This window comes from Chinchilla lanigera, unplaced genomic scaffold (assembly GCF_000276665.1).
Source record: "Chinchilla lanigera isolate Chin_1 unplaced genomic scaffold, ChiLan1.0 scaffold00009, whole genome shotgun sequence".
NCBI lineage: Eukaryota > Metazoa > Chordata > Mammalia > Rodentia > Chinchillidae > Chinchilla > Chinchilla lanigera.
In genome coordinates, this window is record NW_004955410.1 from 24,180,208 (window position 1) to 24,205,751 (window position 25,544).

The 25,544-nt window shown below is 40.7% G+C and overlaps 1 protein-coding gene across 2 annotated transcripts in view; it reads left to right on the top strand.

Annotated features, from left to right (window-relative positions):
• The window catches only part of Dnah11 (dynein, axonemal, heavy chain 11), a gene marked incomplete at its 5' end in the record, with an annotated part of 307,294 nt that overhangs the window by 134,875 nt on the left and 146,875 nt on the right, over positions 1 to 25,544 (top strand). For both annotated transcript variants that reach the window (XM_005377377.2, XM_005377378.2), the window contains 9 exon segments: positions 202 to 340; positions 3,476 to 3,568; positions 5,224 to 5,418; positions 6,281 to 6,358; positions 8,439 to 8,571; positions 10,664 to 10,791; positions 11,764 to 11,912; positions 18,639 to 18,789; positions 21,528 to 21,659. In XM_005377377.2, coding sequence (XP_005377434.2) covers positions 202 to 340; positions 3,476 to 3,568; positions 5,224 to 5,418; positions 6,281 to 6,358; positions 8,439 to 8,571; positions 10,664 to 10,791; positions 11,764 to 11,912; positions 18,639 to 18,789; positions 21,528 to 21,659 — 1,198 coding nt within the window.

Sequence of the window (25,544 nt, forward strand, 5' to 3'; positions counted from 1 at the left end):
TTTCCATCTTTTCCTGGTGTCTAGGCCCTAGTGGGTGTGTTTTAGTTGAACGGAACATTTTTGTTAGCTGTGATTGACAGAGGTAATTGTGACCTGCTTAAGAGTGGTGAGAATGTTGGTACAGATTAATCACTTGATTTAAGCAATTTGTTCTTATGACCTTATCACATTTTAAAACTAAATTTCATATTTACATTTTAGACCTTGTGCCATGGTAGCCCCTGACATCGAGCTGATCTGTGAAATCATGCTTGTGGCTGAAGGTTTTGTGGATGCACGCTCATTAGCCCGAAAGTTCATTGCATTGTACATGCTCTGCAAGGAGCTCCTGTCCAAGCAGGTGAGGGGGCTTTTGTTACTTTGTCTTGGTTTTCACATCCCATTAAAATAGCTTTTGAAATGTGGATGCAGGCTAATTTAACATTCACATTATTCTCAGACATTAGAAATGATGTCATATTTTCTTCAAAAATCTTCTCTTATGAACCTTAATTTTTTCTAAATTTGAGGCATTTTAAGTGTCCTAATATCTTATGTGTACTTCATACAAGTTTTTTTAAATAATGGCTGTGATTTTCTTTATTAATGCTGTAATTTTAAAGGAAGGGAGATTTATTTCCTTCCCTTTCTTGGTGAGAATATTATTTTCTAGTGGGAGAAAGCAGTATTCCTAAAGGAGAGGTCAGGTTGACTCTCGGAAGAATATGTTGAAAAATGTTAACGTTTTCTCATGTGTTGGCAGTCCTTTATTCACTGGCTTGCTTTTTTTAAGTTTTGCTGTACAATTCCTTTGACTCTGAAATGGGCCAATCTTACTCGCTACTCTCCAGGCATAAGTTTCTTGTGGTTCACTGAAATTGCTAACGTGACACAAAAATTATATACATGTCAGCATCAGTATTTTTAAGTTTAGCTTTGTGGCCACTTCTGACTTCGAGTCTTTTATGACCCTTTAGTAATTCCTGGTGACATTAATCCACACTGTTACAAAATGAGGTATTAAAATACCAGTTGCAAACACTCAGTTACCTTAGTGCCTGATGTATTTATTTTAACTTTTCCACTATAAAGGATATGGAATCTGGGAGATGAAATTAGGTTACCCTTTTAATAACTGTAAATTTATATTTTGAGAAGAAATAATGAAAGGTAGTCATGTGAAAAATATTTACAACATTGTTACGTGAAAAAGCACCATAGCAAACAGTGGATGTGATCCCTGATTTGCATGTGCTCTATATGTTATATACAGTGACGCCTCAGTTTATGAACTTAATTTGTTTTACGATTTGCGGGGAGATGGCTGCCTTTGTGTTTGTGTGGACAAGATGGCCATGGTGTTGTTTGTCACCCGATGCAGAGTCTGCAAATAGAAGCGAAATTTTGCTGGATGCTTTTGTTTGCGAACCAAATTGTTTACACACAGAAGCATTGATGAACCGAGGAATTGCTGTACAGTATTCTGTTTTCTACACGTATGAAGTAACTGGGATGTATGTTATAATTTTTAATTTGCCTCTAGGTAGTAAAGATACTGGGATTTTCATTTTATTTCATAATCTTGTGATCTTTCTTATGATAGAAATTCTATGATAGAAAACTTCAGGAGAGAAAAAGCAATTGAACCAGGGAACATGAAATTGCAACCATATCCATTCCCAGCACTAACGTGCAAGTACTGAGAGAGCATCTCCTATATCCGGGTGATGTGCTTACTGCTGACAGCAATGCAGGATACGATACAAAAGAAATGAAACTAACACCACGTTTTTAAGGAAGAGAAGACAATGTATTTATCAAACAGATACCACCACGTGTTGTGTTTAAAAGTCTTCACCAGATTATGAGTTTGATAGTACTAAGCTTGTTTTACATAAAAGAAAATTAAGTGAAATAACCTGTTAAAGGTCCATACCTGGCAAGTGGTGGGCACGATGTAGCTTCAGGTCCTCCTAACTTTGTCTGTGACACTTGCTGCTAAGTCCAAATCCAAGAGGAAGGTGCTGGGAGCAGAGGTAAAACAGAGAAGGACAGTGTTCTTGAACTCAGCGCAGTGACATGAGTGAGAGATGCTGCAAAAGACATCTGGCCAGGATGGGAAACTGGAATTAGGAACACGGTTCACAGATACCTTTCTGAGCTTCCGGGTAGGACTGGGCAGAAGAATCAGTGAATATTTTTGACCAAAGAAATGACGAACAAACGAAAATGATGATGATTAATGGAGCAGCAGTTCTTAGTCTTTAACGTTTACCAAGGCTACTGAGTCCTTTTACATCTGTGTCCAGGCTCTCTCCTCTCCTTCAGTATCTCTGCTGTAAGGATGTATCCTCGACCTCAATCTTCTTGCCCTCCAACCCCTGCTCTTCTTTTTCCTTCCCTTCTCAAGCCCCAGTCTACTGCTACAGCACTGACTTTCAAATGGTTTTTACCATGCTCCACAGTCAAAGGTAATTTTTCTATTGAGACTCAGTGTGCAGCCCATGGGCGTGTGCACACACAGCACACGATGGAGCTATGCACGTTTACCCAGCACTCCTTACCTTTTTTATTTGGTGAAACCCCACTAGATTATGTATATGGTCTTCTAATAGATAAAATAGCATGTTTATACATGTATATATTGTTTCCCCTCCTCCAGCCACTTGTGATATAGATGGGTGCTTATCTCTCTATCCTAACAGACTAGTGCTTCTGAGGACTGCAGAGGTGAGGTAAATGGCTGAGAGGCCCCCCTGAGAGCCCTTCAGGGGCTACTGTGTGGATCATATGGGCCAAGGAGAGAAAGCCATAGGCATGAATCAGTCACCATTAAATCCACTTCTGTTTGAATCAGCCTATTTTTATTGAACAACTACTCTGTGCCAGGCACTGTTTGGACCTAGAAGACCAAAGGGAATAAGTTCCTATGTTTATCCTCCAAGAGCTCAAAATACCTTCCTTAGGAACAATGTGGAAGTCTCAAAGAGGCCTTGGTATATAATTGAATTGTAATAATACAGGTTTTATTCTATTTAGTGCCACCACTGGGGATGGCGTCTCTTAGTGATATCAAGGTTACTTGGAACTCTTAGAGCACTGGAGAAGTGTGACTGTGGTAGGAGGCGGCCTGAGGGAAGAGTCGAGCTCCTGAGTTAGTGGTCTGTGGAGAGGAGAGAGGGAGGCAGATGGAGTTCTGAGCAAAAGCTGCCCTTAAGCACTAGAGGAAAAGAAGAGATTTGCTGACCAAGGCAGGAAAAAGCAGGACAGCCACTGCAGGAATGTGATTTTCACAGTTTGGGAAAGAAAAGGAAAACGTTATCTGGAATTACTAAAGTGTGGGTGTTTCTGAACCTTTTAACTTTCAGCTCTTACTTCTGGAATGAGACTCTTATCCCCTCATACGGTTTTTCACAACGCAGAGTACTAACCACTATATGATCACGGCTCATACAGTTTTTCAGGAAAAACAAAATGACTTGTGATTTTATTTTAGGATCACTATGATTGGGGGCTTCGTGCTATTAAATCGGTCTTGGTTGTCGCTGGCTCCCTGAAACGAGGAGATAAAAATCGACCTGAAGATCAGGTACCACAATGCTGATAGGATTTTGCTGAGCAAGTAGCTGGGCAGTTTCGTACAGATGGACGCATGTACCTACCTGGGTGGGAGGCACGCATGGCACTGGGACCCTTCCTCAATGCAGGATACCTTAAGGACTGGCATTGCTGTGAAGAGGTCGCAAGAGTTCTTGAGCACAAAACTATGAGTCTGAAAAGAAGTGTGATTCTATAAGGACTTTTAAAATATCAGCCCTGAAAAGTATTTTGACTGTTAAAATCAAATCGTTCAGTAATCATGGTTTGAATTGCTTTGAGGAACAACCAGGCAATCTGACTAAGTGAGCTGGAATATGAGTTCTACCTAGCAGTGAAGATGCAGCCTAATCAGAGAAAGTCCATCTGTTTCACAGGAAGTAAGAAGGGCACGGAATGAAGGGGAAAGGGTGGTTGGCTAACACCAGCGATAGGTGTAGTGGTTCCGAGCTCATAGGGAAATGTTCTGCCTACCTTCCTGGGAGAAATGGCGACCACACCTGTGCTCCCCAGTTTGATGAGTAGTGAGAGAAAGGGGTGCTCTTCGTTGTGTATCGCTATGGCTTGAGAAGGAGAGAAAAACCTAGGTCTATTCTGTACGATTCTTTTCTGTGTTAAGAGATAAGTATTATGTGATTTTTTAAATTTACTAACATTTCTCCTCTTCTTAGTCAATGTTTTCTTGCCTTCCTTCGATCTCTTGCTGTATGGTTTTTGCTGATGGAATGCTTAGCTCCTTCTATCAATGTCATCCTGATGTTTAAAACCTAAAGCCCTCTTTGGTTTTCAGCCAACATCAATCAAAAACCCAAGCTAAAAATGTTTGAGATTGTCATCCTGACTTTGGACAAAATGATCACATAGCCATGGTTCACTTACAGGCTGAAGTTGGGGGCTGAAGGAGAGAGGATCCCCAGGCTCTTGGGGAAGATGCGCAGAGCGTTGGCAGGCAGGGAGCAACCTCCTTGCTGACCCAGTTCTGAGCAGTGTTGATTTTATTAGCTGAGCCTTCTGTTCTGTTGTTAATTTGAAAGCATTTCATCTCCCCGTAGATAGAAGGCCATGCCAGTTGGAGAACAGTACTAGTATCTCATGCTTTAGTATGGAAATTAAAAATAACATCTTCAGCTCGTTAGGTGTTTGTTAGAACTCGCATTGACTTTTTAAAAATTAAAGCTTAGGGCCAAGGAGGTAGCTCAGCGAGGCAGCTCCTTCCTAGCAAGTGCAACCCCCTGAGTTGACTGGTAGTACAAAAAAAGTTGAAGTTGGGAGGGCAGCACACACTTGTAATCCCAGCTCTCGGAAGGATTGCAAGTTCAAGCCCAGCCTTGCTTGCTTAGCCATTTAGCAAGACCCTGTCTCAAAAGTTACAAAAAAAAATTAAAAAGGGCTGCGGGTGTGGGAAAACAGTTCAGTGCAAAGGTCCTTGGTTTAATCCACAGACCTGTGCATTAATAAATAATATTTTAAATTGGTACATAAAGTACAAAACGTGTACATAATAGTGCGGTAACATTTGATGCATTCATACATGTATACATTGTATAATGTTTAAATCAGATTAAACATATCATTTCTTTGTGGTAAAAACTGTCCACACCCTTTCTTTTGGATTTTTGATGAAGTGTTTTCTGTTTTTCTTTCTAGGTGCTCATGCGAGCACTAAGGGACTTCAATATGCCTAAAATAGTGACTGACGATGTCCCAGTGTTTCTGGGTCTGGTCGGGGACCTGTTTCCAGCCCTGGACGTGCCCCGGAGGAGGAAGCAGCACTTTGAACAGATGGTCAGGCAGTCCACGCTGGAGCTCCGCCTGCAGCCCGAGGAGAGCTTCATTCTCAAAGTAAAAGGGGACGTTGCTTTTCATGGAGGTCCTTGGGGTTTGCAGTCCTTGGTGTTTACAAATGATTGCTTCAGTGATACAATACTTAGCTAAATCATTAACTCATATTACCCTGACCTTAAAGAGATCTTAATATATACTTATGAGCATTTTAATATGATAGTTTAACTAAAGTAAATATTTTAGTACTCCGATCCAGCAAGAAGGTAAAAACATAAATATGATTCAGTAATGGTTTTAACAGTAAGCATACTTTTAATTACTTTATAAAACTTTCTGGAGGATGCACTGAAAATTTATTTTGTCCTCTCTCCCTTCTATTTTTAGAGAAAATTGGAAGTAAAATCTTTGGTGTGTGCTTTGAACAGGGAAAGAATGTCAGCATGCTTAAAATAGCTTGGGAAGATACTGACTTCTCAGGCTCTCCATGGGCTTGCACAGTTGGAGTTTAGTAAACACATGAAGATCTGTATTTCTCATTGCCTGGATATTGCAATACCTGTATAAAATTCATTTTAGATATTTTATGAAACATACATCATTAGTTGTAGATGATGATTGACTATACACTGTTCTTGTTCAAACCATTATGAGGAGTCCTTGATTTTTCTTAGCTATCTCTGCCATGTACCAGTTACCCCAGAAAGTAAAATGCTTTCACTTTATTCTCACTACTGTGTTCTCTACTTGGGAGACAAAGGGAAACTGTACTCTGGACCTGTGATCTGTTGTAACTTTCCTTGAACACATTGATGTCAGCAGCTGGCGTGGGATGTAAGGAAAGAATTGCATAAGGATGGGTGAGTGTTCTTGTCACCAACTCCTGAAGGAACACCAGTGACTGTTGGCTGTTTGGTTACAGGTTGTCCAGCTCGAGGAGCTGCTGGCCGTGCGGCACTGTGTCTTTGTGGTTGGAAATGCGGGCACAGGGAAGAGTAAGGTACAGTGACCCAGCCCACACTCTCAGCCAGGGACTGTTTTCAGTAGTGCCTAAAAGGGTTCCCTTCAGCAAAACTCAACACAGTGTTGGGTTAGTATCTGAGACTCCAACTTTGCCTTTCCATCAATTCACACTGTTCCCCTTTATGTTGCATGAGAGGAAAACAACCAGACACTGCATTCACCTAAGAAAAGTAAGTTGAGGTGAAGATCAGACTTCCCCCACAAGGTTCATAGCATCCCATTCCTGCAGTTACAACTATAGCCTATGCCTCTGGCAGTGAGAGTCACCTCTGGATTCTTGCAATGAGGGTAAATAAACATTGTGAGAGATTTCAGAATAAGGTACGTGACTTGCAGGATCTGATTGGGTCTACTCACATTTTCTGATCTTTTTCAGATGATCCTGGTTTCCCCTTCCCATGTCATTAAGAAAAACAAACCCAAATATTTCCCTTCAGTACTCTCTCAGAAACCTATCCCACCACAGGGCCAAAACAAAACTTGAAAAGGAGGTGGCAAAAGCTCACATTTTTGAGGGTCAGATTATGTGCTGTGCTAGGTGCATTATGTATGACTTGCTGTGCACGATGATAAGCGATGGGTGTTATTATCCCCCATTTTTAGTTCATGGCTTGATTTTGTTTGGCCTTACTGACAGTCCTGGCAACGTACTTATTTTCTTGGTTGGCAGACGGAATATGCAAAACTGCATGCATTTTAATTCAGGATGCTTGGATGTAAACATTGTTGGTGGCCAGCAACTAAAAATACTCAGAATGGGCATATGAGCCTTAGAGCATGGGTGTATATAGAGCTTGCCAGTACTTAGATCTGAACCCAAAGTGGAACAATTGTAGAGGGATGGCTCTGTAAAGAAATTTTTTAGTGGAAAAGGTAATAATTGAAATATTAAAGTAGACATCTGATAGACCTATAATTATTTTGTTAGGATATGATTCAGATGTAGGCCATAGTTCATGGAAGGATAAAATTAAATTCTCTAATTTCCAGTAGATTAATGGTTTCTAAAAATATAAGCTCAATATTCCTAAGGCATTGAATTTCTTTCATCTAGTCTTCCCCTATTCTTTTCAGTTCAATATGTACTTAAACTGATACAGCCAGACCTCCGAAGCTCAGGGCCATGGTATTCAGCAACCTGTCATTCCAAAGTATTTGGCAATTGTTTATCCATATTTCAAAACTCCTGGAGGTGGGTCAGGGTGATAAATATTTAAAACAAAGCAATAGCTTTTGACAGAGAACAAAAGGGACAGTTGGGCAGATATTGGGGTTAAGGTGTCAGTTAATTAAACAGACCTATCCTGAGTATCTATTCTGTGAGCTCTCTTCAAGGTTTCTTTTCCTTGTTTTCTAGTGCAGGGCATTTTCACAGCCCCATTGGTGACTTTCTGGGCTGACTCATTCTTTGTTGTAGGGAGCTGTCTGAGCCATTGTTAGATGCTTAGCATCTTTGGCCTCTACCCACTACAAGCCCAGCAGTGCAGCCCCTCTTCTTTGTCGAGAGTCTCCTGTGGAGAATCACTGTCCTGGGTGTCCAGACCCCACAGCATGTCCACACCTGCATCGGGGCACTACCTGAGCCCTTGCTGGAAATGCAGACAAATGCCTCCTACCTGACCTGCTGAACTGGAAGGCTTGGGGGTGGCCCCAGGCATGGCCCTCCAGGCAATTCTGGTATGGACCAAGTTTGGAGAACAGCTGATCTAAATAACTCAGGCAGGGTGGTTTTATAAACATGAGCATGATTGCTTATTTACATACAGTATTTTACTTTGTACACATGGTTAAAATCTCACTGACAAAAGTGACTTTCTCTAGTTAGTTAAATGGTTAAAAGAGTCAGGTAAACTGAACCCAAGGATTTATGAGGTTAGGCTTTTCAGGGTTATCGTGGAGACACACACTGCACGTCCATTTTGCACCGTTCTTCGTCTAGACATTCTACAGAATACCCAGTAGCATATACTGAATAAGAAAACTCCTCTGAAAATCTTTTATTTTCCACTTGGCTTCCATTATCATTAGTTTTCTTGGCTTGCTTTTTTTCTCCTCAGATTTTGAGAACACTGAACCGAACATATGTTCACATGAAACAGAAGCCTGTTTGGAATGACTTAAACCCTAAAGCTGTGACAACAGATGAACTCTTTGGTTTCATACATCATGCTACCCGAGAATGGAAAGATGGCAAGTCGGATTTCCCCTTTCGGCGTGCTGAAAATTTCTCCTTTTTTCTATCCAGAAAGCCATTTCTCAATACCAAATAATTTTAGTCATAGATGTACTGTTTATCTACTGGCATTATTGGAAACACAGCAGATTACAATAGCATTTATAATGTCAAAAGTAAACGTAGAGTCAAATAATTAATTCAAATAAGTAATCAGTGACCTGTGCTCAGAGCCGTGCTTTATCCTATATCAGTTACATCAGGGCTTTTTTAATCTAGAAGCAGCATTAATGTGGATGCCTCAGGATGTACTGATAAAGTACCTGATGTAAGATCCGACCGAGATTTGGACAGGGTTATTCTAGGGACCAGTGACAGAACTCAGTTAAGCATGTATTCTGCCCTGACAGGACAAGTTGATTATCCTTCTTCCAAAAATGTAAAATCTGAAATGCTCTGAAATCTGAGATCTTGAAAATGCAAGTTTATGACTTCAAAGTATTTCACATTTTTAGATTAAGGTTGCCCAACTGGTAAAGTCTGTGCAAATGTTTTAGAATCCAGAAAAATGTGAAATCCAAAGCACTCCAGCCCAAGCATTTCTGACAAGAGATACTCTGCCTGTATTTGTGGGCAGGCAGATGCTTTTGGTAGGGACTTTATGACTTCCCATTGCAGTAAGTAAATCCTGTATTGGTCTTGAGGAGCTCCTTTCTCAGACTCCCTGTGTTCGGTCTTAAAATAACTTCCATGGGCTTGAACATAAAAATGTTGTACATGTTGAATTCCAGTACTGTCCGCGTCTCCACAGATGGCACACTAGTCCAAGCCACTGGTTTTCCTGTAGCTCATTTTCCATACAGAAGTCAGAGGGCCCATGTCAGGATGTTAGCTCTCAGCTTTCAGTTTCAAATGGCTGCCCATCGCCCTGGGAACTCAACACTTTTCTGTGGTTACAGAGCTCTAATGATTAGAGGCCATCTCAGCATCTCTGCCTTCATTTTCCATGCTCTGCCCTTCTTTGACTGCAGTTTGCTCATTCCGACCTCTGGGCTATTCCAAGTAGCGTCACGTTGCGAGACCTTGGCACTTGTATGTAGGTCCTGCCATTTGTAACCCTCCTCTGTATATCTGCGTGCCTTGTTCCCTTAGCTTACTTGTCTGGTCACATCTGAGAAGACTTCCCTGATGACCTGATCTGAAGCGGGACACACTTTGTCATTCTCCCTCTTCTTATCTTGTGTACATTCTTATCTGTGGGACAGTGGTGGCGGTCTTAGTCTAATTTCTTTTTATAAAGGACTACAGCCGGTAGAAAACTGTTAATTTGTGCATGCTGAGCCTCTGTGGATTTCGTTGGAATCAGCAGCCATTAGGAAGGATTGCTGGTTTTCCTGTAAATCGTAGTGGCAGGTTCAACTAGATGCTGCCACTTATTTTTACTCAAAACACTTCGTAGAGAAAACCCCCATACGGATGGACCAAAGCCGTTTCATTCACCGTGATGTTACATGCTTGAATTTGCAAAGTCAGCAACTGTGGAATTTTCCATGTTCTTAGGTATGTAGCAATAGCAGAAAGGCCATGGATTTAAAATGTTTTTATCTCTACATCTGTTAAGTAATGCCAGCATCCAAAATTGTCAAAGAGTTGTGTAGCACTTCTACTTAGAATTATGATCCTGAAATACTGTTATACAAGAATGGAGCTAGATGAAACAAACCAATACTTCTAAGACAGGTACTAATTTAAGAGTATGGGAAAGGGTAACATCTTTTTGGTGCAAGTTGTGAGTTCTGCATATGTTGCCTTCTATAAATCCCACAACTGTGCTTTAAGGAAGGTAGTGTGATCTGTGTTTGACCTATAGGGAGTCCCAGGCAGGGAAGGGAATAGTCCTTCCCCGGAGGTGAAACTTGCCCGTTGGTAGGTGCTAAACCCAGATTCGGAGCCTGTATATCTGTGATACACAGCTTACAAGAAAGAGGAGCAGAATTTTTTTTTTATTTAGTTAATAAAAGACCTCCAGGAGAAGTACTGTGAATTTACTTTAGGAATAAACTGCATCCAACTCCATGATATATTAGATTGTTTACTCTTATTGAATAGGTCTCTTCTCTTCCATTCTACGAGAACAAGCAACTCTTACACATGATGGACCAAAATGGATAGTCCTGGATGGAGATATTGACCCCATGTGGATTGAATCACTAAATACAGTCATGGATGATAATAAGGTCAGTAATATTGCAGTGCCAAACCTTAAAAATAACATCCCACTACTTACTGATGTTAATGCTAGTTTTTACTCCTTACCTTGGTATTCTTTATATTATCACTATTTTGATAAATGACATTTTTCTGATACAATAATTCTTTTAACATTACAGTTAAGTTTACAGGCATATGTTCTCTTTATCTCCATAAAATTAATAACCTTTAATGATAGATACATATCTAACAATTTAGCTTCTACAACCATTTTCTAAAAGCTAGGCCTGAATTACTATGTCTCATATGTGCTTTGATTAAACATGAGTACTTAGACAATAAAAGAATGACTTTGTGTTACATGATAATTGGTGAAATTTAGGTATCAAAATTAAGTAGACCCTGTGGTTGCAGACTGGATTTTAGTGCTTTCCCAAGCATCCTGCCTTGGTTAATCTAGCAGCCCTAGCTAAAACAGAAGGTGATGATACAAGTCTGTAAGATACTGATTAAGTAACTGAAGGTCTATTTGGTGGGGTCAGGAGAGAGAAATAGTAACCATCATTATTTTGGACTAGAGCTAGTAACTGCCATGTTAACAGTAATTACTGCTTGCTGAGCTAAGACATTCTTCATCATAAAATACAGGACTGGGGTCTGCATCCTTGTAAGAGATCCTATAGGACAATTGTTAAATGTGGGGTTTCAGATTCTGGAGAGAATTAATTTTCCTTGCTATTTAGGCTTTGTCATGTAACCCACTTATATTTAGCTCACTAATAATTCCTGCAGTCATTTAAAGATTGGCTTTCAGGAGTCCATTTAGGTGATTTTATTTCTCAAGGGTCAGTCAGGCCACCTCAGGGATAAATTTAGATCTTGATTCACAGCCTTTGGCCCCTCTACCAGGGACAGTGGTTTGTTACCATGGTAAGCTGGCGACGTTCCTTGACTCCTCTGCTGGTTGCCTCTGGTGACTGCCATGCTGCTGCTTCCAGGTGCTGACCCTGGCCAGCAATGAGCGGGTGGCCCTCACTCCCTCCATGAGACTTCTGTTTGAGATACATCACTTGCGGACGGCCACCCCTGCCACGGTCTCCAGAGCTGGTGTTCTGTATGTGAACCCACAGGATTTGGGCTGGAATCCGTGAGTATTTCTTTCTTTTTGTGTGTTGTCATTAAAATGTGCATACTATAAAATTCACCATTTAAACCATTTTTAAGTGTACAGTTCAGTGGCAGTGAGTGTATTCACGCTGGCACGCAACCAGCACCACCATCCATGCATGCAACTTGTTCCATCTTCCCAAACTGAGACCCTGTACCTCTTCAGTGATAACTCCTCATCCTTCTCCTCCTCCTCGGCTCCTTGACAGTTTTTATTCTACTTTCTGTCTCTGAATTTGACAATTCTGCATACCTCTCATAGTAGAACCACACAGTGCCTGTCCTTTTATTTCACTTAGCGTGCTCTCTTCAAAGTTTATCCATGTTGTAGTAAGTGTTAGAATTCCCTTCCTTTAAGTCTGAATGCCATTACCACATTTTGCCTGTCTGTTAACCTCCTGAAGGACATTTGGGCCTCTGTACCTTTCCCCCTCTGTGAATGATGCTGCTGTGAATGTCTCTGCGCAGACATTCTTCATGTTCCAGTTTTCAGTTATTTTGGATATATACCCAGAAGTGGAATCGCTTTATCATATGTTAATTCTATCTTTAATATTTAAGGACCAGCCATACTGTTTCCCGTAGGAGCTGTGCCATTTTACATTTCCACCCCAGCCCACAAAGGAAGTACACACAGTTGTTCTACATCCTCACCAACACTTACAATTTTCTATTGTTGGCGTTGGTTAGTTTGCTTGTCTTTTGATAGTAGCCATGCTAATTGGTGTGGGGTGCTAGCACTATAGTTATGCTATGCTTTTCTGTAATGAATAGTGATATGGAGCGTGTTTTCAAGTGCTAATTAGTCATTCGCTTATCTCTTTCCTGAAAATATCTGTCTAAGTCCTTTGTTCATTTTGTGATCAGATTGGGTTTTTGTCGTTGTGTATATTTTTTATTCTTAGGTTCAAATGATTATTTGAAGAAGATATAACTAAATTTCAGGCGAATTAGGCTAATTTATTAATTGAGCACCTGGATGGATGCCTTTCTCATTTTTAATTTGCATAATACCTTGATCAAACATCTGGAAAGTGTTAAGAACTCAGTAAATATTTTTGAATACATAGATAAAACCTAGCACAAAGCACCTCAATATAAACCATTTAGCAAGATGTATGTTTGTATATGCCTATGATACACATGTGAATAGTGGAAATACTTTATTTAGAGCAAATTTATTGTGGCCTCTCTGGCTTATTCTCTACACTTTGCACAGTGTGTCTGCATGGTCTCTTGTCACCTGCAAATTCCCACTTGAACCGAAAGAGCCTCTGAGCTTTGTAGTGCCGCGTGCTGGGGCCTGCAAACAGTACCCACCTCCTGCTTACCTTACCCTATGCTCCCGGGACTGACCCGTGTAAAGCCCGTCAGTGGGCTCCTTGCCCTCTGGCAGCTGGTGGGTTTGGATAACAAGAAGCCCTGGCAGAAAACAAGGGCAGGAAGGGAAGGCTATATGTCTGGTAGGCTCCATCCCTGCAGGGTCACATCAGGGGGGCTGTGTCCTTCAATTACAAGTAACCATCCCCCTTAGATTTCCCTGTGAGATTCTCTCCCTCCAGGTCCTGCCACTCTTGCACTCTCCTGTGGGCATGGGGATGGTACCCGTTCCTTAGTATCGCCCCGAGTGAGTCAGTTTTCCCTCACTAGACCAAATCTCTGACATAAGCATCTTCTAAACAGACAGGGGATTCTGGCCCACAGTCACAGACATTCCAGTCCATGGTTGGCTGCCTCCTTTGCTTTTGGGCTGGTGGCGAAGCAGCCCATCATGATGGGAGCTCCTCACCTTTTGGCCAAGGGAGAAAGGAAGGACATATGTCCTGTACTTCTGCAAGGATCTAAGCCCCCCTGGGCCCCCCATAAGATCTGCACCACTTACCAATGGCACCACAAGTTGGGAACCAAGCCTAACACAGGGGCCTGCGGGAGCCAGTCCAGAGCCACAGTGCAGCACACCCGTGTCACTCGCCCTGCAGTTGCTCTACTCCTTGCCACTGCTTTGTAACCAGCCCTTCTTCAATCCACCTATATCCTGAGGATGACACCTGTTTCCTGCCAGACGTACACGTGGCCTGGATGCTTTTCCTCTGTGTACTGATTGACTCGCTGAAAGTCAGATCTTCAAGTCTACAGCAAAGTAAAGCCATCCCCAGAGCTTTATTGGATGTGGCTGGGGGAAGGAGTGTTTTTTTTAAATGCTCACATGGGGAGTTGCTCTTGAGCTGATGACTCCTTTGCCCGGGAGAATATTGCCTCCTAGTGTTTCTGTTGGTTGAGGTTGGCTGAAGTCTCCCCAGTGTGCCCCGACTCCCCCAGACAGAAAGCACAGGCTCCTGTGCAAGAAGCAGTGCTCACCACCTCCGGGGGATCCCTCACCCACCCCTCCTGGGGTGGTCTGATTTCAGTAGGGACCCTCACTGCTCCCAGGTGCCATATCATTCAGACTCAGTCATGTCCTGCGGAGATCTGTACTAACAAAAGCTCAGTTCACTCCTTAAAGAAGGACTTTTATTCAGTACATCGAAGGTCCCGGGTTGCTTAAAGAGACACCCAGTTTGTATTCTGGGCTGAATGAAATAGCTTCCTCTTCTCTATTAATGTTCATACAGGTTTTTGTTTTGTCTAAGATCATTACTTAAGTTTTAATTTTCATTTGTGTGACAAAAGGATCCAGCCAAGTCATTTTAAAAAAAAATCTTTTTTAATCTCTTTACCTCCTAATGCGAGAAAGTTTTGGTGAGTTAGCACAAAATGGCTATTTCAGATATAGGGTGTTGCTTTCACTCCATAATTACTGAACAGTATGCTACTCTTCTCTACAGTTATAGTGTGATAGTTTTATATGTATTGATTCAATATTCAATTATCTTCTAAGATCAATAGAATATTTAATTTAGTTTTCCAAACCACTATTTTGTTTCAATTTTCCCAAACTTTTTTGCTTCAGTATGTTTAAAACTATAGAAAAGTTGAAAAGGTACAACTGCAGACTTATTCCTTAGTCACCACTTGTTACCATTTTACTATATTGGTTTCTCTCGCTGTATAATCTCCCTCTCTATGTCTCTCTGTGTCTCTGTCTCTCTCATAGCTATATAGACGTATTTTTTTCTATTATTTCTGTAGAAATATCTAAAAGTAAATTGGAGATAAGATACTTCATCTCTAAGTAAGCTAGCATTTATCTCCTAAGAACAAAGATATTCTCCTACATGAATAAATATAACATATCTAAGAAATTTATCCTTAATATTATCAAATCAACTACCATTTTTCAAATTGTGCTAGTTACCCCAGTAATTTCCTCTGCATTTTTTTCACAGAGCTCAGCATCAAAATAGATATCATGCACTGCATTTACTTGTCTCCATTGTCACTTTTAATGTCACAACATTTACACTCTGGGAGCGAGCAAGGCAAGTGTCTCAGAGGATGTCCCATTGGTGGTTGTGAAGTGATAATTTTCTACTTCAGTCATTCGGTTTACATACATCAGGTGACATCTTTCTGCACACAACTTTTTTTTCTCACATCTACTTTCCCCTCTTCCTTTCTTTTATTCCCTCCTTTAATTTTTTATTTATGGTTTCTTGTTAGTTCAGTGAGTTACACCTCATTGCCAAGATTCTCTTGGGTTTTATGTTGTCACAAAATGTTACCAGTAGGAGCCCTGTCAAGCCAGTCTCTTCTGAGTTCTTTTTTACCTGTCCTTTCAGTCTTGGTACCTTGCTTTCTGGCTAAATAAGTTGCCTCTGATTCATGCCTCACTTCCCTTACTTGAAACCTAAATGAGCATTTCTCCAGAGAAGCAGAAGGAGGACTTTGCTACGTGCAATGGTATTTAGTATTCATTGCTGGTTCAGTGTGCTTATTGCCACTGGTATGTCATTGTTTGCAAACACTTTCAAGAGAGGAACTAGGAAATACATTTTTATTCATATCAGAGAACTGGAACTGTGGAGATGGGACGGGAATCTGGAGAAGGAGGAAGAGGGCAGGGCAGAAGGAGTACAAGGGAGTTAAAATGATCAAGATGCGATACGTACATGCACCAGTTCCCCAGACGAGTGTGATCCCTGTGAGTTACAAACATACACTACTAACAATGAAAAAATACTACGTGTAGGAGAGACTATGAAATACTGTGTTCATAGCATCTTCATGGGGTTCCTTTTCAGGACCGAAGATGGTACCATTATCATTTAAACTTTTTGAAACAAAACATTTTTATTAAAATTTACCAAGCCACCCTAGTTAATTTTGTGACCACATTTTACAGGTGTGTACCATTTAAGATTAAAGAGTATTCTTAAAACCATCATATGCTGGGGATATAGCTCAGCGGCACAAGCGCCTGCCTGGCAAGCCCAAAGTCCCGAGTTTGATTCCCAGTACCAAAAAAAAAAGGGGGGGCTAAAACCATCATGTATCTCGTTGAAGAAATAGAATACTACTTTAGTCCTCGGTTTTAAGTAAGTTTACTAGAAGAATCAGTTCCTTTTTTTCTGGTTTTGTTTTTTGTTTGTTTTTTTTTGTTTGCTTTTTGAGACAGGATCTAACTATGTATCCCAGGCTGGCCTTGTACTCACTGTATAGCTCAGGCTAACCTTGAACTCACAGCGATCCACCTGCCTCAGCCTCCTGAGTGCTGAGATTACAGGTGTGCACTGCCACACCCAACTGTAGTTCCTATATGTTGAAATCATGAAAAAGAAACAAAAAACAAGAAGATCAATGACAGGGTTTTTTTTTTTTTTTTTTTTGTAGTATAAAGGGATGAGAATATACATTAAGGGAAAAATATAGGTAACAAATTTTAAAAATTCATTTGGGGCCAGGGAGATAACTCAGCAGTACAGTGCCTGCCTGGCAAACGCAGGGTCCCGAGTTTGATTCCCAGTACCAAAAAAAAAAAAAAAAAAAAACTCCTTTGTAATTATATAAGTTATTTGCAGATGATGTAACATTGAAAATGGGATCTGCCAAACTATGTATTAGTTGGTTTATGCATAATAAGAAGCTGAAGTTACATCTGGAATTCAATTTGATTCCAAAAGAGCTTACCAGGAGCTAAGTCTGAGAGCCACAACTTTTAGATTGTCCTCTTTCCTCTCTTACGTTAGCCTAAAATACTTTTTCGGCTTTGTGAACTTTTCTCTTTTGTGTTGCATGAGCTTTCTGTTCCATGAGCTTCAGTCACATTCTTTTATCTTTAGAGACTGCATATACTTATAAAAATAGAGACAGAAATACAAGCATACACTGTATACACACTTCTAGATGAATGACAGACCTGAAGTTGTGTGCAGGACAGACTGTAAGTCTGAAGTCTTCCTGTGGTCCTGACAGACAGAATCTAACCCAGACTATTGAGCAACAAGTTAACAAGGTTTCAGAGGCCAGGAGATTTGGGCTGCCTAGACAGTTTCCAAACCACTGGCGTTTAGACTTTGTCTGGTAAACCTGAAGCTCTTCTGGAGGGGGGAAGAATCTTTGTTCCCATTATTACCATCTGCTTTGAATTGTCCCGTGGTGCCCACCATCACAGACACCCAGAGACACTCTACCAAGTGACTCTCATACAACTGGACTCCTTCTAAAAAGCATTCCTGTTAGCGCCCAGTAACTTATGGCAAATCTAACCGTGTGAAGTTGTTGACTATTTAATAAAACTCTATAGTGACATCTCATGAAAAGCAAAGGGAGCTTTTAGTAATCTAATCATTTCGCTTTGATTTCTTTTGATATTCAAAATACAAAACCTGATTTGTTTTAAAACAAAGTATAGTCACGATGGGTCTGTGGTCACACTGCTCCTCTACTGGCTGCCAATTGTATTTGTTACCTCTGCTTCCTGCTCCATCGGACCTTTGTGAGAGATTTTGTTTTCATTTAGCATCTCTTAGTTTCACCCTAGAAACTACTACAGATGCCATGAAGTCATGCTTTGCTTTGTGTTATTGATAAGTAGTTAAAGATGTTAGCGATACTTAATGTATCAAAATTAATATTTTGCATTCCAGATACATATAGTATACATGGGAGTATGTATAAGCCTCAGGGGTGTGTGTGTATGTGTGTATGATTTTCTGATCCTCATGAAACAGCTGAGATATATATGTGCATATATATGTATGTATTTGTGTATATGTATATATCAAAACATGATATAACCATTTCAGAGCCCCTTATGGGAAACACATTATCAGCTATCAAGTTGGCATTATGCTGAGTCCAGTGGAATAGGAGGGAATTTAAAATAGCTCCTATGGAATTTTCTCCTCTTTATGGGTAACTGATTTCTCATTACTAAATAATTGATGCCAAAATTAATCAAGAAAGATACCAAGCTGTTTTCATAAATAAGGCCTCCACCATGAAAATAGTTCTGTCCCTTAGGAAATGACATACCATACTTGCTTCAAAATGAGCAGTAATGGCCTACTTATTATCTATTATGTTTGGCTTCTAAGTGCTATTAGGAGTTTCTTTTACATTCTTTTCATTAAGGTAAAAATGGCCATTAAAACAAGTTTTTAAAGAGCCATTTAAAAATACTTGCAGTTTGAGAAATGGAGTGAATGTGCTAAATCTGGCCCTGAAGTGTTGCACCAAGCTGTGTGAAGGGGGAGCTTTGGACACAGTGAAATTTTGCTTTTCAAGCCCTGTGTTCAGTAAAAGCTTTTTCTCTGTTCCCTTTCAGGTATGTGGCCAGTTGGATAGACAGAAGGCGGCATCAATCACAAAAGGCCAATTTAACTATTCTTTTTGATAAATACATTCCTGCCTGTTTGGATAAGCTGAGAACCAGCTTTAAAACCATCACCTCTATTCCAGAAAACAGCCTGGTACAGGTTTGTCTTCAAATATACCGTGTGACGTTCTAGTCCTGTTGGAGCTTGACCAAATGAAGTTTCTGCTTGCTCAGTGAGATGGAAAGCATTCTGGAATCGTTAGGTTGCTCCATCCCTCCTGTTTCAGCCCCCAGGTTTTCCCTGGAGCTGTTTGCAAGGCCCTGTTGATCACACACTATCACACTGGGTTGTTACTTCGGCTGGTGATCTCTTTCTCTAAGACTCTGAGCTATAGAGCTGAGGCCATGACTTACTCATTTCTATCCACAGAAATTTACCTAATTCTAAACTCATATTTATTGAGTCAATTTCCTCCCAAGTGTATTAGAACAGAATTAGCAAAACAAAGTTGGATCAGTCTGATTTATTTTTCTAGAGCCTATGTAACCTGCCCAGAGAAGGTACCCAGTATGTTTTCTGAATAAAATTAATCTGTGCAATTAAAGATGCCAGTCAGGTGAAGAAGAAGCCTCAGTATTTTTTCCACATAAGTGTCACCACCCACAGACTTCCCTACCCTAAAATATTCCTGAAGGTGTGTCAATCGGCAAAAAGAGTCCATAATATTCCAGGGATTTTTCTTTCCTGATCCTCGTTATGAGACAGCTAGTAATAGTAAAAGGAATGTATGATTTGTTGTCATGGAAGCAAATGAAAATAATTCACCTTACACAGAAATGAAGGCTGTGTTCCTGATCTCAGCATGAAAAAAAACTGTCCCCAGCCTATACACATTTCAAATTCACAATAGGTTTACAATTTCAAACCTTTTTTTTTTTATTCCTGTAGGAGCAAAATTGGTTTCTAAGTACTTTGTTACTGTTAAGTTACTACGTTACCAAATTTGTTTGAAGCTAAATTAGAAATAGTTGCAAGCATAATAAGAAGGGAAAGTTCAAGTTTTTGGATAATTCACACACCAATTAAGTAAACGATAGTATTCAACAGTAATTATCTGAGGTATAATTTATTTCTGAAAGCAGGTCTGAATTTATTCATAATGAATTAATTATGTGGTTAGCCTAATTAGACTTCCTCTGGTGTAATACTTGCAAAAACCATGATCGTGTTCTTTCTCAAGTTGACTTGTGTATTTGTGTGATTCTGTGTGGTGTGAACTTTTTCATTCAAGAGTAGTGTGAAAATAGGTGGTCAGAAGGAATTAATATGACTTTTGCTCTTGCTTCTTCCTTTTGTAGTTTTCAGAAACAGCATTTAATCCTTAGTTCCTTTTAGATCATTGTTTTATACTGTGTTTTCTGTGGTTGCTAAGGAATATAGGCATTTGATGTAAAAATGAGTAGAAAAGAGACTAATTTAAAATGATTATCTTTTAAAAAAATTAATGTATCTGTTTCCCGGTATATAAAACTTGTTTACATTCAGTAAAGTATAATAGCTCTTTTGGAGTGTGCATTAAAATATAATTTATAGTAATTGCTGACATAGAGCCCAAAATGTATTCCAGTACTGTGTATGCAAGAAAAATAGACTCTTAAGACTTAGTAGAGAAAGTGTTCCCCTGATAAAATCACATTGAAACCCTTCACTCCTTGTTGTTTTGATTATAACCAATATGTTTCTACTCAGAAATAGCAAAGCTTTCAGATTTTGCACTATTTTTCTTGATGAAAAATTGGTTTTGTTAAAAGATTATTTCTAATTGGCAAACATGGCACAATGTAAGAGAGAAGTCAAGAGAGATTTTAAAGTATAACAAGTGCTCAGCTATTTACATGAAAAATAGTTTACTGTCTTTCTTGGCTAGAAAAGAAAGGCACAGACACGATAGCACGCTTGCATGGCACTCTGTGATCATGATAAAATTCCGTTTCTGCCTCCAAAAACTAGGGCAAGAGTGTCTTGGGTCGAGGGTCTGTGACAGTGCTAATTAATGACAGCTATTTTTGTGCTTTAGGGAGCTAGCCCCCAAATCTATTCTATGATTATTCCATATGGTGAGGGCCTGTCCTGCAGCCATGTTCCCCTCAGAATTGACAAGCTTGCCCTGAATTTGGGAATGCTTAGGACTAACAGAAAATGCCACTGTTTCACCTGGAAGGTGTGAAGGATAAATTACTGATGAGTGTTTCTTTCAAAGTTAAATTTAATCTTCTGTCCAAAAAGTGCTGCAGTTTAAGTCCAATGTTCTAAATTATGACAACAGGGGGAAAAAAATGGCTACCAAGGAAACTGGGAGGTGGGTTACCTAGTGTCTGCAGGGAGGGATATAGTTCAATAAATGCCTATCCATCCAACTGAATCTTAGGGAGTCATTCCCAATGGTAAGGACAAGGAAAGACATCTTCAGTATGTTCTTAAGTAGGAAAGTAGATTCTAGAATGCCGTACCCTAAAATAGTATTATTTTAGTATTATTATATAAATAGTATTATTCCCAACTTACAAAAAAGTGAACATAGATATATAGATATTCTTTTATTTTTATGCATTTAGTGTTTATGTGCATTTCTGATTTATCCAGTAGCTATTCATTGAATCATTTAAATTTATTTTAATAGCTTATTACATAGAAGATCAAGCTAATTAAAAGTGACAAAAAAGTCCCAATATTGACTTAGCCACACAGTGCAATAATTTTTGTGTTTCCCAATGTAGCAGCTAGAACTTTGAAAATCATATAATCTCTTAAGGATAAGTGGCATTATAAAGTCCTTTGAACCTATTCAACTATTACACTACCACTGCCCTAAATGGATTGCTATTATATCTCTTCAGACTGTTTGCGCTCTTTTGGACTGTTTGTTGACTCCGGAAAATGTGCCTTCTGACAGCCCAAAAGAAGTTTATGAAGTCTATTTTGTCTTTGCCTGTATCTGGGCGTTCGGAGGCACCCTGCTGCGGGATCAGGTATGCTGAGATATGGCGGAGAAGAACACTTTTATTTGTGGAGGTGGGATTGGTATTTGAGGTGTGAAAAAAAGCTACAATGAATGTTTAATTTAAAAATGATTACAGTAAAACACACATGGCCATTAATTCACCTCAAAATATTCCTTCACTCTTAACACAGATTCCTTTGTTATTAGTAATGTGCCTTTTCCTGTAATAAGTTTTCACTAATTTAAACATTCACCATATCCGTTTTCTTAGTTACTGCAAATCTCTGCTGCTTGCCCCTGAGCCAGTGCGTTATGCAGTCAGTCCTATCCTTGCTGACGGTTGTCATCAGTGGCTGACAAAGCCAAGGCGGTAGCCTTTAGCCCCGCTTACCCTGCTGAGCCCCGGGCTCTGTTTCCATGTGCTTCCGGGTCATCGTCTGTGTCCTGAGACACAGCACTGCCCCACCCTCACATTTGTTCCTCCCAGCTGCTCCAGTTTACTTGGGAGCATTTTCTTTTTCTCTATCCCATTATCTCAGCCACTCAGTTTCACATACAAAGTAGCTGTTAAGTCAGCTTCCTCCTCCTCATCCCTGCAACCTTAATTCAGGAGCAGATCATCTTTAGTTTCCCCCAAACTCCCGTAATGTCAGCTTGGCTGCCACAGCAAATCCTGTTTACACAACAGAAGTTTATTCCTTATGGTGCTAGAAGCTGGAAGTCCAAGAGTGGGCTGCCACCATGGTTGGTTCAGGTGGGGACTCTTTTTGTCTCTTTTGGGGCCTCACTACATCTTCCTGTAATAGAGCAAGTGCTCTGTGTCTCTTACAAGGACACTTAACCATCATGGGGGTCCCACTATCAGGACATCATGAAAACCTAAAGCTTCATCTCCAGATATTGTCACATGGGCTGTTAGGGTTTCCACTTGTAAAATGGGAAGGAACAATTCAGACCATAGCATATGGTGACCTTCAAATTGGCCTTCTCCCTCCTGTTGCTCTCCCCTCTAGTCAGTCCCACATAGTCCCAGGGTCAGCATTTGTGAGCCGTAGTCAACCCTGGACCAGTTTCTTTTAGTTAGTCTTCTTTCAGCTCAAGATGAACCAGTGATATGCCCAGCATTTCTTCACAGCCTTTCTGTGGCTTCTCATTTCTTGTAGAAAACATCTCACACACACACACACACACACACATACACACACACAGCTCAGATTCATCAAGCTGCAGAAAACATGCTGGTCTTATCTCCATCGTCCACCGCTAATGTAGATTTTTCTCATGTGCTTTCTGTCGTAATTCTTCACTCATGGTGCTGGTAGAGGGAGCTTGAGCTCAGGGCGGCAAAGTACCTTGCCCATGGTCCATCTGAGGAGATAGCAGTGGCAGGATGCACACCCAAGTTGGCCTCTCCCCAGAAGCCACATCTTTCTCAGGACCGCAGAACCTCTTGTGGTTATTGTGCCTCCCTGGTGCCCTGAATCCTGACATTAATAGTAGACTACACATGCTGTACTGGCATCCTGAGACATTCCACATATAAATGGGATTCACACAGAATAAATAGTATCATAGCCAAGACTGACCCATGTTTCTGTTGGTTTAACTCAGTGTTGCTTCCAAAATAAATGGCTGATGTAACCTGTGGGCTGGTTCTGCTTCTTGCCACTAAGTTACCATAACTCGCATCTACAAATAAATTTGGAATTCAGTTGGCCTCATAGATCTCATTTCAACCCTTGTGAGAAGCCACATTTCCTTCTCTAGTCTCCAGGTGCCTCTCAGAAGAGCAGCCAGTGGCACTGGGAGAGAGTCACACGCTGGGACGTTTCATGTGGTTTTCTTGAAGTTTACTACGTGTGGGGGTTCCTCCTTCACAGAGACCAGCTAGACTCCACTTCCCCAGTGGTTTTCCTTTCCGTGTCCCTCGCATTTTTCTCCTTGTGAGAGACTGTACGACAGGAGGACTTTGGACAGCTGAGATTTAACCCCTCCTGATGAGCTCTTCCCTTCCTCCCAGCACATTCTCCCTCAGCCTCTCCAATTTCCTTGGCTCAGTTGTTTTTACCACAAGCTCGGTCTTCTTTGTCTTCTGCTCCCATGTACTCTTTCCACAATAAGTAGTCACCATTACAGTTAGCATCTTTATATTTCCTGAAGGACCCTAAAGACAAGCATTCCCGAGAGAGGCTGTGCGGTTGGGGTGTTACTGAAGCAGACAAGGAATGACCTCAGGGTAGCCAGCCATTGGTTAGTTGGGCCCTTTGAGTGCCCTTATCTGTCACACAAGGTGCCTTGGACTTTTCATAGACCACACAGGTTGGCCACCACTGGTCTAGTCTGTAAGGACAGCTTCCCCAAACATTCAGTTAAAGCAAGTCACCCCTGTTGCTCTCGGACACAGCTGACTTTTGTTCAAGGGACCTACTTACTTCTGTGTTTATTAGCTTTGCCTTCCCCATCACATACCCCCAGGCCTCCCGCACAGAGATCCTACTTGTTTTCTTCCCTACTGTAAAACAAATGCATTTTATTTAAGTGAAGTATCAAGATTTGTCACCCAAATAATTTTACTGATGTAACTGTTAGTACATTTTGATGGAAAATCGAAGTCATACCTACACCGCTAGGAAGAATACTGCCAGGTCAGTAACAACCTGTGAATTATTTCAGGCCAGCTTGATTTGGCTTAAGACTAGATTTTGTAGGCTGATAAAATATTACTTGCTGCCTGTCTTAGTTACTTTTCTCTTGCTACTGAGACAAAATACCTGACACTCAAAGTTAAGGAAGGAAAGGTTTATTTAGCTCACAGTTTGTGGAGGTTTCAGTCCCTAATCAGCTGGCTCCAAGGTAAGGTGGCACATGGCAGAAGGCAATCATTTATGGTGGTGGAAGACAGCAAAAGCAACAAGAGGAAAAAGCAGGGGAGTACTCACACCATCTCTGTGCCCTCCTCCTGCACAGGCTCAGCATGTTTACAAAGTGAGGACTCTGGCCCCCTGCTGAGTTGTTAGCTAAACTTACAAACTTCTCAAGTTCACACCATGTATCAACCATTACACTGCCCATCTGAAAACAGCTTAAATGAGCCCGAATTCATGAAGTCGTGAATGGGCTTTGGAGGACAATGGCAGGGACCCTCTGCTCCAAGTACTTCTCATATTCCTTGCCTGTGGCCATCCCACCTGTCTCACGTGTGACCAGCCCAGGACTGAAAGTGGACCATAGTCTGTGGACACAAGGATATCACTGCAAAAAAAATGTTTTTCCAGGAGATAGGAGTTGTAGTCAGAGAAAGTACACAATTGCTAAAGATGATGAACACACAGTGTTTTTAGATTTTATCAAAATTCAGTAGGCCAGCCTATGTTATGGACTTAAGACCCTGGGCCAGGTAATCCTATGGATTTATAAGGGTTTTGATTGTTATTGGTACACAGTTACCATTCCCATTTATACCAAACCTCTTGTCTAGGAACCAGGACATATACCTATCATTATATAAAACCCAGCACCTCCTAGTCCAGATATCCTTGTCGCTATCCTTCCACCTGATCCTTCCACAGGACGGGAGTTGGTCTCTTTGTGTTTTCAGCTGGACCTCTCCAAGTTTCCTGGAGGAAGCGAGTCCATGCCTTCTTCCTTCCTCCCTTCTTCAAACAGGAAGCCCCAGATGTAGACTGTTAAAGCCCAGCAATGTTCCAGTAGTGCTTCGTGGCAGTGATGCAGTTGCCAGCATTTTCTTTTTGAAGTGAAAGAATTTATCAGAAGTACTATGTGCTATCAGCATAATTTTATAGAAAAGATATTTTAACAAAAGGGCTATAAACTCAGATGAAGAGACAGTATTTAAATCAAATAATGTTACCAATTTTTAAAGTATTCAGTTGTCCTAATTCTTATTTTGCCA